The sequence below is a fragment of the Erpetoichthys calabaricus genome, chromosome 6, assembly GCF_900747795.2.
Source record: "Erpetoichthys calabaricus chromosome 6, fErpCal1.3, whole genome shotgun sequence".
NCBI classification, from domain to species: domain Eukaryota; kingdom Metazoa; phylum Chordata; class Cladistia; order Polypteriformes; family Polypteridae; genus Erpetoichthys; species Erpetoichthys calabaricus.
The window spans coordinates 172,254,340-172,270,069 of NC_041399.2; the positions used below are offsets into that span (position 1 = coordinate 172,254,340).

Here is a 15,730-nt window from a genome sequence, read left to right on the forward strand (position 1 = left end):
ACTCTAAATGGTAACATTATGGTCCTCTTCAATGGCGAGGGACAAACTCTATACAAATTCCACATTGGCAGCAAGTAGTTGTATGATTTAAAGTCAGGATTCTGGATATATAAGGCTGCTGCACTAACCACTCCATCACTGTACCACTACATTGAAGTGGTTTTAATTATGACAAAAGCTTACGTAAGTATATCAAACGAAATACTAAAAAAAAAAAAACTTTCCAAATCAAAATCCACCTCTTGTAAATGATCATTAATACTTCCCACATGAACTAATAGACATGCCAAGGATAAGTAAAATAAAAATATGAATACAATGAACACTGCTGACTACAGTAATCCCTCGCTATATCGCGCTTCACTCCATCGCGGATTTTATATGTAAGCATATTTAAATATATATCACGGATTTTTTTGCTGGTTCGCGGATTTCTGCGGACAATGGGTCTTTTAATTTCTGGTACATGCTTCCTCAGTTGGTTTGCCCAGTTGATTTCATACAAGGGACGCTATTGGCAGATGGCTGAGAAGCTACCCAACTTACTTTTCTCTCTCTCTTGCGCTGACTTTCTCTGATCCTGACGTAGGGGGATTGAGCAGGGGGGGCTGTTCGCACACCTAGACGATACGGACGCTCGTCTAAAAATGCTGAAAGATTATCTTCACGTTGCTACCTTCTGTGCAGCTGCTTCCTGAAGCGACATGCTGCACGGTGCTTCGCATACTTAAAAGCTCGAAGGGCACGTATTGATTTTTGATTGAAAAACAAACTCTGTCTCTCTCTCTCTATCTCTCTCTCTCTCTCTCTCTCTCTTTCTCTGCTCCTGACGGAGGGGGTGTGAGCTGCCACCTTCAACAGCTTTGTGCCGCGGTGCTTCGCATACTTAAAAGCCAAACAGCCCTATTGATTTGTTTGCTTTTCTCTATCTCTCTGACATGCTCTGCTCCTGACACGCACTCCTTTGAAGAGGAAGATATGTTTGCATTCTTTTAATTGTGAGACGGAACTGTCATCTCTGTCTTGTCATGGAGCACAGTTTAAACTTTTGAAAAAGAGACAAATGTTTGTTTGCAGTGTTTGAATAACGTTCCTGTCTCTCTACAACCTCCTGTGTTTCTGCACAAATCTGTGACCCAAGCATGACAATATAAAAATAACCATATAAACATATGGTTTCTACTTCGCGGATTTTCTTATTTCGCGGGTGGCTCTGGAACGCAACCCCCGCGATGGAGGAGGGATTACTGTATACTTTATCAATAAAAGATTAGAATTACAACTCAGTCACAGCAGCATTTCCACCATTCATTTTCTGAAGATGATTCATCCAGTACAACTCAAGTGGTGCTCAGAACACAAGGCAAGAACCAATCCAGTATGAGATACCAGGCTGCTGCAGGTCACATTAGTATACATACTGACTTTCTCATGTTAGAGCCATCTTAGTATCACCAATCAACTTTGCAGTTTGTTTTCAAATTGTAATAAGAAACCAGAGAACCAATATACGTTACCCTAAAAGAAATAAAACTAGAGCTCAAGCATTTTGAGGTAACAAAAGTACCATAGTACCACCAACAAGTCAAAGTATACTGGTAGAGAACAGAAAATTGGCTTAAATTTGTCCTTGTAATGTGCCAGAGACTCTCTGATTGTAGCAGCAAAGGGAGCAAGTCAAGAACTAATAATTAATGGGCTGCCAGGAAATATTTACACTCCTCTCAGTCCAGTTTAGAATGGCCAACTAACCTAATGTAACACAAGTTTAAATGGTCATTATTGAAACATGTACAGAGCACAGTGATATTCTCACTGCATGTGCTAATCAGCAGGCAACACATTGACACACTCTGGCACCATGATTAGTGAATACAACTTGTTCATCTTGAAACTTCTGTCTTCCTTACCTTAACCAACCAATTAACACGTTTGGTATGTAACCAAAACTAAGAGTAGCTGGAGAAAAGTAGTGTTAAAGAGTGTGCAGACCCCACAGAGACAGTAATCCTACTCCTCAGAGTCAGTTATTTATTGGAGTTAACCTCTATGCCTCTCCTTCCTGAAAATGTGTCCTGAAAAATCTGTTCCTTCTACCCAGAAAGCATCCACTTAAAGAGTGTTGCAACTCAGAAATGTAAAATTATTCTACAAGACAAGGCCCACAACAAAGAAGAACATCAAGTGTGTCATTTATGTTTCATTGTGCAGTCTGCACTTTTTCCCATTACAAACAAATAAATAAATAACAGAACGTCCAACAGCTTGCAATCAAGTACTTAACTGTCTGGTGGATTAACCAGTGCTTTCATGTCAGCTTTACATTTCTAAGCTCTGCTGCTATTTTTTAAATGACACTCAGCCTGCCTTCTGTTGTAGCTTTCCAAAAGGAAAGGGAAGCGTCATTACATTATGTAAGCTCCAAAACTTCTAAAATGACACCTGTACAGCAGGTATCTGTACATATCAGGCAGGCAGAACTTGTCCTGTACTGCTGTGCCCCCTGATGATTTGTACAATTACACATGTACTTATCCTTCCAAACTACAAACATTTCTTAACAAGCATTGTGCATGTAAGAGCATTTTGTTTAATTTAAAATATCTAATTCAAATAACATAAGACCAGTTATTAAGCCTAATACCAAAAAGAATGTTTTACTTAAAAAAGCACCACTATTTTCAGCTCTACTGAGGAAGAGTAGCAGGACTAGTGTCTGTCAGACCATTGCAGGCTGCTTAATATGTGTTAACATTCATCCATTTCAAGATTCATTTCTTATGTCTAGATGTTTTTACTTAAGTAGACTAAGGGGCTTGCCCCCTGCTCACTTCGCTCGCCAACCCCCCCAGCCTGCGCTACGCACCTTCGACCCCTGCTCACTTTTGCTTGCTGAAACCCCCCCGGCTTGGTCTACGCGCCAGCCACTTCGCATCTCTGCCGCTCGTGTATGTGGGTTTCACTTTCCCCAAACAACAAATCTTTTAATTCTCGTGGATACGCCTCTTCACTGGGAAGAAACACTACTTTTCCCTAATGGCAACACGAATTAGATGATCTACAAGTCTCTGACTTAACGTTTAAATCCAAACAATATATTCGATCTCTTTTCACTGTTCCATTATTTCACCAAGTAATAATTTCCATTTGTTTGCACTAATGCAATCTTTAAAATTATTTTTTTGAGACTTTTTAATTTTAGTACTTTCATTATCTCTAACCTGCTCTGCATGCATATTGCGCCAACGTTTTTGAATTCTTTATGACGTTCTACTTTGTCATCTACTCTTTACCTTTTATTTCCGGCCACGGGTGTGGTTAAATCTCTTGGCTCAAAGTCCCATCTCATGGGACATGAAAGTATCCCTCTGAAAATGTCACGTCTCGTCTCAGGATTATTTTATTATAATAGCGAGATGTAGTTTTAGAGGTTTTTTTTATTGCAGTGCATTCATCCATTCCCTCATTTCTGAACCTGGTTTCATTTTCTAGTTTAGGGTAGTGGGGCACTCTCAAAAGGCAGGGACCAACTCTGGGCAATATTCAAGCCCCTCTCCCGGGTGTTCTATAGCTTTGACATTATGTAATCTCACTCAGCATTAGTTCATTATTCTGTTATCCTCACTAGAGTTTTTCTCAGGTTCAATCATCTAACATTAATTTTCAGTTTCTATGGTTCTGTAAGGTGTCTATAAAAATCAGCCACCCTACCATTTTCTGAACCCATTTTTCCACTATTGGGTCCCAAGGATCTGTGGCTCTTCTAGCAGCTTTAGACACAAAACAAGAAGCAACAATGAGCGAGTTGCCAGACCATTATAGGGTACATCCACAAACAGTGACAAATTCCGGATCAATGTTTAAGTTTCGGAAGAGAGATCAAACCAGAGCACTCAGTGAAACCCAAGAGACAAGTCAGGATTCAAAACACTGCATCCTACATAAACCAACTGCAAAGAAAAAATAAATTATTATTAAATCTAAATAAAAGTGAAATTTAACAGAAAGTTATAATGTATTTTGTTTTATACTAACCTAAGGTCAAATACCTCTAGGGAGGTGGCACAGAGCCTCTCTGCACTCAAGAAAGCCAATCTGTTTACACCTTTTGGTTTGCTTTATATCTGGCAGCAATTGACATTTAACCACTCAGCATACTAACACATTTCAAAGATATGTCCCTAACCACTTAAGAACCACCCCCCCCATTTAAGTGTCTAACAATTTCTCACTATTGCCACTTCAACGACCTATTCCTTAACCTCCAATATTAGCTTAAACACCCTTTATTCATTTGGCAAGTCTTTAAAAGCTCTGCTTTGCATAATTAAGCTCTCTCCTATTTTAAATACCATATGTGCCTACTGAGCATGACATAACAAAAGGAAGATAAAAAAAGATCATGGTAATTAGTGAAAGAAATTGTAATCATCTAAGAGAAAGAAACAATGATATTCTGTTCTGGAAGATAACTAATAGTTCAGCACCTTACTGGGTCAGTATAATCCTCCCACAACAAAACTGTTACCCAATTTTGAATTTCATGAATGCAAAGCTAAAACAAAAATAATGTAACCATTGTGTCAAACTACAGTAACTATAAAGTGCACTTTAAGAAGGAAAGAAAAAATTTAATATGGTATCAGTGTGCCATATTAATTCATTTTTATTCTTCAAATGCTAGTGAAAGGCAACTGCTAGGTCAGGCTTGTTAAAGATCTGGATATCAAAAAAGTACATAATAAACAGAATTTTTTTGATCCAAAAACAACTTAAATCCACTGAATTTCTGTCATGATAAAAATTTAGATAAGTGACCATATTAACACAAAAATAAATATTTGTTCACCTTTTTGTTTTTAATTCAGCTTCTGTAATAGTAACATTTTCAATTTAAAAATCTGCAATCAGATCAATGTGTGAGGAGTAACATGGTGGTCTACTGGTTTTTAGAACCATAACATTTAACACCATTACTGGTCTCATTTCTGGTCTCAAGTTATATTTGCTGCCTTTTATCAAAAATGCAAAAGGATTTGAAAAAGAGTTGAATGTATATAACTTAATGCCTTTTGAACGGTTATCTAACCTGTTTCAAGGTTAAGCAAGTAACTACTTTTAACTAGAGCTTGAATAAGGAATTTTTTTCTGATATTCTATGAAATCTACAAATGAAAGGATGTATTAGTAGGTGAACATTTTTATTTATATTATGGAGCTGAACTAGAAACCACAAGAAAGTAGATTCAAGCCCTAGCAGGGGCTTGTGGGACCATGAGCAAGTGTGTCTAGTCTTATACTTTATAAAAATGCACTATGGCAAGAAACTGTACTGTACCTGTGACTGTGTCATTAGAACAGGCACTATATGCAATATCAGTGTACGTGTGCAAAGGCTGCACAATCCAGCTGCTTAATGCTATGGGAGACTTCTTCCTTGTTCATCAATAAAAAACAAACTGACTTAAAACAATCAACCTGCTAGGATAATCACAGCCCACACCAAGAGGATCCAGACTCATCATCTCATGAAAGAAACCGTAAGAGGCGCTGACAATGTGTCATAATTAAACAAACTCCACATACAAGCCAGTTTGTCAAAACCTGTGTGCTGTATACATATATATTTATAAGGTGCTACAAAAGCGCTCTTCTTGACTTTTTCCTACTGTTTTAAGTTATTTTAACTTGTATTTACCTGTACACTTCTCCTTTACTCTGTTCCCATGGCAGTGGACCTGTTACTCTTTTTTTGCAAAAATATACGTGCAATTTTTTAGGCTAGTAAAGCAATTCTCATTTGACTTTCATGCAGACAGGGAACAGAATTATTTCCCATAGTGGAAGTAAACAATCCACTCCCTCACAGTCACCTCAATGTGAATTATACAAGCATAGTTATCTTTTTAAGCAGCGTACTGCATACAGTACAGGATCTGTGGTACAGGAGCAAATGCAATGCTAGTAATTCATTTCTCAAATGCAACTTACTGTCAGAACCACAGCACATCGTTAAATCTGCTTGTGGTTCAACTGTAAAAATACAGTAAATATGTAAGCAATTGCAATGTGTCCTGCCCTATTACTAACTTTAGAGAGCATGATTATAAATATAATTGTATTAACATAAACTGATCAGTGAAGGGCTTTGTGAGCATGCAAACTTGGAAAGGTGAAAGATAAAATAATGTTTAATTCCCACAAGTGAAAAGCAAAAATGTTTCCCAAATGACTGCAGACATTTAACATGTATTGGGATAATGGATGGATGGATGGATGAGAGATAATCAACAATTGCACAAGCAAAACTTAACTGAATTTCTGCTGTTGTGATATATTTCTAATCTATATTGAAGTCACCAACTACAAGCACTATGAGCAGTAACTACAACCACCAATACAAGATGACTTTTTAAACACCCTTAATGGGTGTGTACTGAAGTTATGGGCAAGACCATTAAGGGCATTAATGGTACTAGCAATTATATAAAAGTTTCATATAAAATCTATGTACTTGTTTCAAGATAAGGAAAAATACCAAAAACTAAAACAACATTCAATTAACAACAAAAATCACTAACAGGGCTCTAGGGCCAATGCTAATCCCATCAGCATCGGGCACATGGTAGGACAGGGGTCTTCAATTACAGTGCTGGAGGGCCACGGTGGCTACAGGTTTTTGCCTCAACCAATTTCTTAATTACAACCTATTTATTTTCTGTTAAAGCCAGATGTTTTTTTAGACAGAACATTTAAGCTGACCCACTTGTTAAAATTCAATTCCCTTAACTGCTTATTATATTTTAAACAGTTGTATTTAAGTTTTAACTGTTTCCTTAATCAGCCACTGGTTAATATGTACAAATAAATGACAAAGGACCCACCAGCTTTTCGGTTAACCTGGCTCCATTTAAAACTGTGTATCATGATGTATCTGTGTTAATAATGCATTTAAATATATATAAATGAGTGAGAAAAAGTACAAATGTGGTTAACTGCTTATTATATTTTAAACAGTTGTATTTAAGTTTTAACTGTTTCCTTTTCCACCCACCAGTTAATAAGTACAAATAAATGACAAAGGATCCACCGGCTTTTCGGTTAACCTGGCTCCTTTTAAAACTGTGTATCATGATGTATCTGTGTTAATAATGCATTTAAAAATATATAAATGAGTGAGAAAAAGTACAAATGTGGTTAAGTCCATAACATACAGATACTGTTCTCAGAAAAGGAAAAATCTACAAAGTGATTAGGATTTGTCTTGGAAAAATAAAAGCACCAACAAGCTACATAATTAAATACCATGTTTATCATACACTAGCTGTCCCCCGCGACTCCACCCATGTAGTAGTGAAACAGGACACGTTAAAAATCAATAAAAAAAATTTTAGGAAAAAAATGTAATAATTTGTATTGAGAAGAATTTATATCGATAACTTTCGTATCCAAGGGCCTTTTGTTATACAATATTTTTGATTTTGCTATCAGGGGCAAGAATGTCGCTGTGATCGCTTTCTGAAAAATGTAAAAAGTTGCCATGATATCTCCAGCCAAGCAGAAGGTAGGTACAATTTAACGTCAAACGTTGCCACTAAATCTGATCAAGTTCAGCTCTGATGGGAGAGCGTCCCCCGCATGGGGAGAAGAGCACGGAGTCATGATATCTCTGCCAATCATAGGCTACCCTCTAAAACACACGTAGCTGTGATTTTTCTTTCAAAAACGTCAAATGTTATTCTTTAACAATCTCTAGATGATAATGTCTGCTGAACAAACAGGTATCGCTAGTTAAGCTGAGGCAAGGTACACTCCAACACATGGCGAGAGGTAGACCGACATGAACGGAGTCTGGCGTGTGAGTGAGGATGGCCCCATCTGGCTCCCTACAGCCAAGGTTCCGCCTCCCCCTCTCCCTCTCCCCGGCCCACAGCCTGTCTCGTAACCAAACTATGATACTTAGTGCAATGAGAGAAGTCACAAAATCAACCGGAATGTTCAAGCAAATTATAAAAAAAAAAAAAACAGATCTAAATATATTAAGTAGTTCTCTCATGAAAAGCGGAAAGACATACAGACGTTGGATTTTATAGAGAGAGAGAGAGAGAGAGAGATGTGTGCAGTTGAAATAATTCCAGTAGTACCCCGTACTTTGAACGATTCTATCTTCTAACATTCCAGAGTTCAAATGCCAAATTTGACAGAATTTCGATCTAGAGTTTTAAATATGCATCTACATTCAAACTGTGCATAGAGTGAAAAAGCAGCAGCAGATGGTGTTTACATGTGGCCAGGTTGTCTCTCATTCTCACTGTGAAAGCATCTCTTGTGCTACACTTGTGTGCTTTCAGTGTTTTTTTCACTTTTTTTTGGAGTGTTTTATATATGTAGGGGGAGGAGAAAGAGATCAGACCCAGAAGGAAGGACTAGAAGAGATGGATGGACAGCCTACTAAAGATGGACAATGTCGCTAGGGGCTCTTTACTCCCCCAAGACGCTAGATGGCAGCAGCCCTCCATGAAGGCACCTATTCAAGAACCAGCAGGGAATGCTAGGAGATGTAGTCTGGCAATACAACCCTGCTGGGGACCATGGGTGCCACAAGGGGGCACTGTAGGGAGTTGCGTTCCCCAATTTATGGGACTTCTGTATGATCCGGACATACTTCCATCGGGCAATCGCCCTGGCACAGGAAGTACTCCCGGGTCCATAATAAAAGGGGCCGCACTCCTTTATCCAGGCAAGTCGGAGCTGGGAGGACATAAAGCAACACTCGACTGGAGGAGGGCAGGTATAATGGAGAGAGAAAACTACTTTATTTGTGCTTGTGCGACTTTGTGGAGGAATTGTATAATGAATCTTCCATTATTTGAACCCGGGGCTTGGTGTCATCATGTTTAGGGGTTTGGGGTTCAATCACTATATATATATTAAACCCCTATCTATTAACCATGGCATCTAAGAAGTATATGTGTGGCATATCTGGCAGCCTTCAACCAGTATTGCTAAGATGCAGAAGGGATAGAGAACACCAGAAGTACAGTTATTTGGTGAGTTTATGGAAGGTGACTCCCCTTCCAAACAGCAACCTTTCTCTGCCTCACTAAGGTATAGTAAATGCAATTTTCATTTTATACCAGTATTTATGAATTTTATTTATTGTTTTCATACTTTATTATTTAAGGCCTTTAATGGTGTTATTTTTACCTTAAATTCTGCATATTTGCAGTTTATCAAAATGGGTATTATGCAGGGTCTGGGAAACAGATTAATTCACTTTCCATTATTTCTAATGGGGAAAATTGATTTGGATTTTGAACAATTCAGAGTTCGAATGGCCACCGGAATCCATTTAAATTCGAAGTACGTATCACCACTGTATTTTGATTATTTCACATGATATTTTCGGGTGCTGAACTCCAAAATGAGAACCATTTTTCTCCATCACATAACATTTTTCACAAAAACACACTGTTTAGCTGTCAATTATAATTTTTTGTAATCATTTCATGCTATAATTTATTACCAAAACTATGTTAATGATAATTTGTTTGAATTTAATATTTTCTAATATTAAAATCTAAATTTAAAGCAAAAAAAAAATTAAAACAATTATTAAATACAATATAAGTCGATCTATGTTCCTACCCTCACCTATGGTCATGAGCTATGGGTAGTGACCGAAAGAACGAGATCGCGAATACAAGCGGCTGAAATGAGTTTCCTCCGCAGGGTGTCTGGGCTTTCCCTTAAAGATAGGGTGAGAAGCTCAGTCATCCGGGAGGGGCTCAGAGTAGAGCCGCTGTTCCTCCGCATCGAGAGGAGTCAGATGAGGTGGCTCGGGCATCTGATCAGGATGCCTCCTGGACGCCTCCCTGGTGAGGTGTTCCGGGCACGTCCAACCGGGAGGAGGCCCCGGGGAAGTCCCAGGACACGCTGGAGGGACTATGTCTCTCGACTGGCCTGGGAACGCCTTGGGATTCTCCCGGAAGAGCTAGAAGAAGTGGCCGGGAAGAGGGAAGTCTGGGCATCTCTGCTCAAGCTGCTGCCCCCGCGACCAGACCTCGGATAAGCGGGAGACAATGGATGGATGGATGGATGGATGGATATTAAATACAATGGGAACTAATGGTTCTTATGCACGTACTTGAAAGTTTTGTATATCTTACTGGGACAGCAGTTAGGTGCCAAAAACATCTTCAGACCTAGCTTGGTGAACCCCAATAAAATGCTACTACCACTACTTCATATTAAGATTGGTTTAATGAAGCAGTTTGTCAAAGCCCTATCAATAGATGAAAACTATTTTATGTATTTGTCTGAAAAGTTTCCAGGTTTGACTAAGACTAAATTTAAGGAGAGCATTTTTGATATCAAAAAACTGATTTCTGATGAAGAATTTGATGGTGCGATGAACAACCTGAAATGAGAGGTTTAGGTATCATTCAAAAATCAAAATTATAAAGAAATTGTGAAAGATCTAACAGTTAACATTTAGGAACATGGGTGGCAATATGACTCACTTTTTGGATTTGCATTTGAAATTTTTCCCTGAAAATCTTGGAGTGGTGAGTGAAGAGCAGGGTAAAAGCTTCATCTGAATATCAAATACGTGGAAAAAAGGACCAGGACTTTGGGATATCAGTATGATGGATAGCAGACTACTGTTGAATGATTCGGGCCACCAAACAGAGTTTAGACCAAAAAAACTAAGAAGTAACAAAAACTAGAGAAGTTAGTGAATATGCATTATTGCTTTCTTTACATATATGTATGGCTGTCTGTTTGCTGTGTCTTTGTCATTCCAACAGATGACACATCACAAACACTTGTAGTAATAAAATGCATTGTATTTGTCATTCCAACAGATGGTGCATCACACATCTGTAGTAAAGCCTTTTATTACTACATATGTTTGTGACATGTCATCTGTTGGAATGACAAATGCAATTCATTTTATCACTACATGCATTACAAAATACATTTCGGAAGATGTTGTACTGCAAAAGTTACTTGATTACTTTTCAACCTTTTTGTTAGATTTCACCCGGTCTTATTACACTAATAAATAAAAATTACAATTTCTTTTCAATTTTGTACTTAAAGGTGACAGGAAGAAATCATTTTAATTATATTTTTCGTTTTCATAAATGCACAAAAAAAATTATTCACAATTAAAATAATTTTTTTGAGTTAAATTTTGCACACTTGTGTTATTAGTAAGGAATGGCTTTGAATTATGAAGTTGGTTGAAACAAAAACCTGCAGCCACTGTGGCCCTCCAGGACAGTAACCATGGACATCTTACAGTAGGAAGCAGCCACCCAGCCAAAGGCCAAATCAGAATCACCAGTTGGGCGGGCAACAAAACATGGACACCTGAGGATCTAGGAGAAAAACCAGAGCACCCAGAGATAAGCCATAGTGACAATCTCCAACATCGAGAATACTGGGCATGGGATTGGAACCCAAAATGCTTGCAATATACATACAGTATATGCACACTTCTCCTTATTGACTCCTCCCAATGACTATCACCCGTGTAATTACCTCGTATTTGAATAACCACGTAGTGCACCTTGAATTCTGGACTCTTGCGTGCTTTGCAAACCCGAGGAAGGCGCTACATCAAATAAATCACAGTATTCCATATTGTATGAGCACTGACAAAATGGCAATACACAATTCCGAAAAGGCTCGGTTTGTCTTGTCATTGAGCATATGGAGAACCATGAAACTACCACGCACAGGATCAGACAGACTGACAACCAAGAGAGACATATCGCCATGGTGACTGAAGCTACTGAGCGCGAGGGCGGTTTCGGCAGAACTTTTTATGAATGCATTTTTCCCTCCAGGGTCGCATTTGCTTTAGTTCTGATCTCTACTATCTGCTGTACATGAACATTTCTCTGTCAAGTCAACTTTTCCACATTTAGCCCTGCCGAGACAGTGCTCTCTAGGCGTCATAAACGGGGTCCCCCACGCCCTAATCTCCGTCTCTTCTTCCGTCACTCACCATCAATGTTCTCCCGATCGCTGATGTGCTGCAGGTTGCAGCCAGTGTCCTCCCTGCTCAGCTCTGGCTCCGGCCGGTACGATTCCAGTCTGGAATGGGCATTTCTGCGCAGCTTGGGGCTCGAAGAGACGCAGCACGACGTGGTGTTCCCCATTTCTCAGACTTGGGGGAGGGGGCGGTGTCCGTCGTTTACCCGTCTTTTTTGATATGACTCTTTTTTTATTTAGCAGCACAATCCTTGTTGAAATGATTAGCGACGCGTGCGTGCCCAACGAGCCAGTATCCAATCTGCTACACACCCTCGTCCGGTCCCAGTTAGTAATCCCAAAGCAAAGCCATCTGCATTATACAAAAGAAAAGCAGATCTCCACAGCTGCTTTTCCGTTTTCCTCCCTTTCAGAAGAGCCACCAAACAAATTCTCTGACGGCTACCCCGATTGTCCTCATGAACAAAATAGTAATAACTGCGAAAAAAGAAGAAGGAGGAGGAGGAAAGCGAATGGGCGCTGCTACAGTATCCTTGTCATCCCCTCATTCTCCCATAAATCCGCCCGCGCCAAGTGAAGGAAACGAGAAAAGCATCGCAAGCTGCGCCGCTCCTGGCTGTGCACATCGCCAACCTCAGCAGCCTCCCACAGAAACATTTCCGGGTTACACAGGGGTCACAACTAAAGTCGCATGAACACTACAGCTTCAAACCGAATCTTCGAAGCGAACTCTAGAATTGTATGACCGAATTTTTCCAGCTTCTAATGGAGCATTTTTATCCTTTTATAAGTGGAATGCCAAATATACTGTAGACTAAGAACTACCAAAATGACACAAAAGACATGAGAAATAGAAAATAAATGTTTTCGTTTCGACTAAAATGCTTAAGCAGGACTTCATTTCCCGTTATGCAATGGTTTAGGTTGCCGAGCAACGGCGCAGACGGAAACGTTCACTTGCCTACAGCAATTCTGCGTTTTCCACCAATAACATTAAGACTTCCGGATTTTTCGGGCCTACCTCCTTTTAATTGATGGCTCAATTGACCTGTTAAAATTCCAAATGTCAATAAAGGGTTGTACAAATCGGATTGACAGCTCGTATTCTTGGAGATGGTTAGAAGCAGTTGGTATTATTTTACGTATGGTGATAGTTTAGTGCAATTAAACCAAATATGAAACGTTCTTACATAAATCTGTTATTGTTTTAATTAATGCCCCCATTTAGTGTTTCTGCTTAATTCATGAAATAATTTGCTGTTAGCAACATCGCTTGCACGTGTTTTATTGGTTTCATCATTTATTTTATGCTGTAATATCGTATATTTCAGTGACTTATGTTTCATGATGGTCAGTTCCAGAAAGATCATATACAATAAATATGATGTATTAGTTTTACCTTAGGAAGAGAAGAATATGATTGTCAATACGAGGCAGAAAATGCCCTTTTTGCGTAGTAATATTCGTTACAAAAATACGAAAAATGCATAAAGAACGGTGATCTTATACATCCAAGGTGTCGAGGAATAAATACACTAGGGAGACCACAAAGAATCCTGTATCAATGCTATATTTTGTTAGAAGACATGTGTAGACACTGCGACCAAGTGTACTAAGGTTTTGCGGTCAAATTAAAGATAAGGTGTTACCGTTACGTTCAGAACATGTGACATCACACAACTTCCTAAGAATGCTATTCCCATTTCGAACCATGGTGGTTGCAACCTCAGCACATAAGTGTGAACGACAATATATAAAAATCGGAATGAAATAGTCCAGAACCTCCATGTACATTTAACTTTTATGTTACTGCAGAATCAAGTGCATAAACCTATATAAAATGTATTATGTACAGAATGAAATGTGCAGACTGCAAAAAATCAACTGTTCTATTGGATTTAGGTCAGGCGAGCGTGGGAGCCAGTCAATGGTATCAATTCCTTCATCCTCCAGGAACTGCCTGTATACTCTTGCCACATGAGGCCAGGTATTGTCATGCACCAGTAGGAACCTAGGACCCACTGCACCAGCATAGGGTTTGACAATGGGTCCAAAGATTTCATCCCAATACCTAATGACAGTCAAGGTGCCGTTGTTTAGCCTGTATTGGTCTTTGCGTCCCTCCATGGATATGTCACCCCAGACCATCACTGACCCACTATCAAACCAGTCATGCTGCATGATGTTACAGGCAGCATAACATTCTCCACGGCTTCTCCAGACCGTTTCACGTCTGTCATATGTGCTCAGGGTGAACCAGCTCTCATCTGTGAAAAGAACAGTGGTGCCAGTGGTGGAGGTCATTTTGTAGGGCCCTGGCTGTGCTCATCCTGTTCCTCCTTGCCCAAAGGAGCAAATACCGGTCCTACTGATGACTTAAGGACCTTCTATAGTCTTGTCCAGCTCTCCTAGAGTAACTGCCTGTCTCCTGGAATCTCCTTCATGCCCTTGAGACTGTGCTGGGAGACACGGCAAACCTTCTGGCAATGGTACGTATTGATGTGCCATTCTGGAGAAGTTGGACTACCTGTACAACCTCTGTAGGGTCCAGGTATCGCCTCATGCTACCAGTAGTGACACTGACTGTAGCTGAAGGATAAGTACTGGACCAAATTGAGCTTGTAAGAAGAAAAACACGATGTAACTCATTTGAAGAAGGTAGGTCCATCTTTTGGCAGCTTTCACTGTTAATATGCCTTGATGTTCATAGCAGATATGCCAGAAACTTTGTTCTACAACATTCAGTTTTTGCTGGGATGCAGTAATCCAGGACATCCACGCAACACAAAAAAAATGCATTTCTCTAATTAAAACTGTAATTTCAAGAAATTAAGATCAATTTTGTTTTTCCACAGACATCATCTTAAAGTCAGTTTTTTTCAACGCTTTGAACATTGTAGAATTAGAATTCATTCTAATAAAGAATATGTGACTGAAGTTGAAAATTGCTGTTCACAAGCAGACTTGAGTAAAACTTGAGTAAAACTTACACTGTACTTACACTAGACACATTTGTTCCTTACCATACCCAAGCGCAATTGTCCCCCCTCCCTTCTCCCCCAGTGGCCTGCACTCACACCGCGCTTAACGTTCTGGGCCCAGGCACGCTTTCGTCATGACCATGAGACTTTTTGTAAAGCCAAAACAAGTTCCGAACATGGAGTGACAGCATGCATGTCAAAATGATTTTAATTAATTTGTGGTTGTTTCACGGCCGTCTTAAAAGCATTATAGGCCCCCGGGCAAAGCAGTGCACTGGGGCACCTACCTACACAACCACTCAGCAAGTCACAACATACATAGATTAGCAACTACCCAGCGTGCCCATGCGTTAAGATGGCCCTGGGTTGTTTTAGAATCATGTAGGGCAGGATAACACTCTACCCTATTACAGATTTGTTTTGATGTTAATCATGATGATGTTTATGGCGACAAATGATGTTAAGGAAAGACTTTGCAGCTTTTTTCCCCAACTACAATTCACATTCAAGTTGTAAGGTGGGAATAAAAACCTGTTTTTAATTCAAAAGATATTGAATGAAGTGAGATTTGCACTATCCAGCCAGATATTTCAAGCATAGTCCTCTCTAAGAAAGTCTTACTTACCTGCACCATCTAACAGTTCATCTAGTTTCCTTCTATCTCAATATAATGTGAGATTATTGATTTCCCACTGAACATTCAATGCCTTCTGAAAATATTCAAAACCCTTCACTTTTTATAC

The 15,730-nt window shown here is 39.3% G+C and overlaps 1 protein-coding gene across 2 annotated transcripts in view; it reads right to left on the reverse strand.

The window, feature by feature from the left end:
• The window catches only part of ccny (cyclin Y), a 192,938-nt gene extending 180,276 nt beyond the window's left edge, over positions 1–12,662 (reverse strand). For both annotated transcript variants that reach the window (XM_028804110.2, XM_028804109.2), the window contains exon 1: positions 12,020–12,662. In XM_028804110.2, the coding sequence (XP_028659943.1) occupies positions 12,020–12,173 (154 nt within the window). In that variant the 5' untranslated portion in view covers positions 12,174–12,662. The remainder of the gene's footprint in view (positions 1–12,019) is intronic.
• Positions 12,663–15,730: the final 3,068 nt, after the last annotated feature.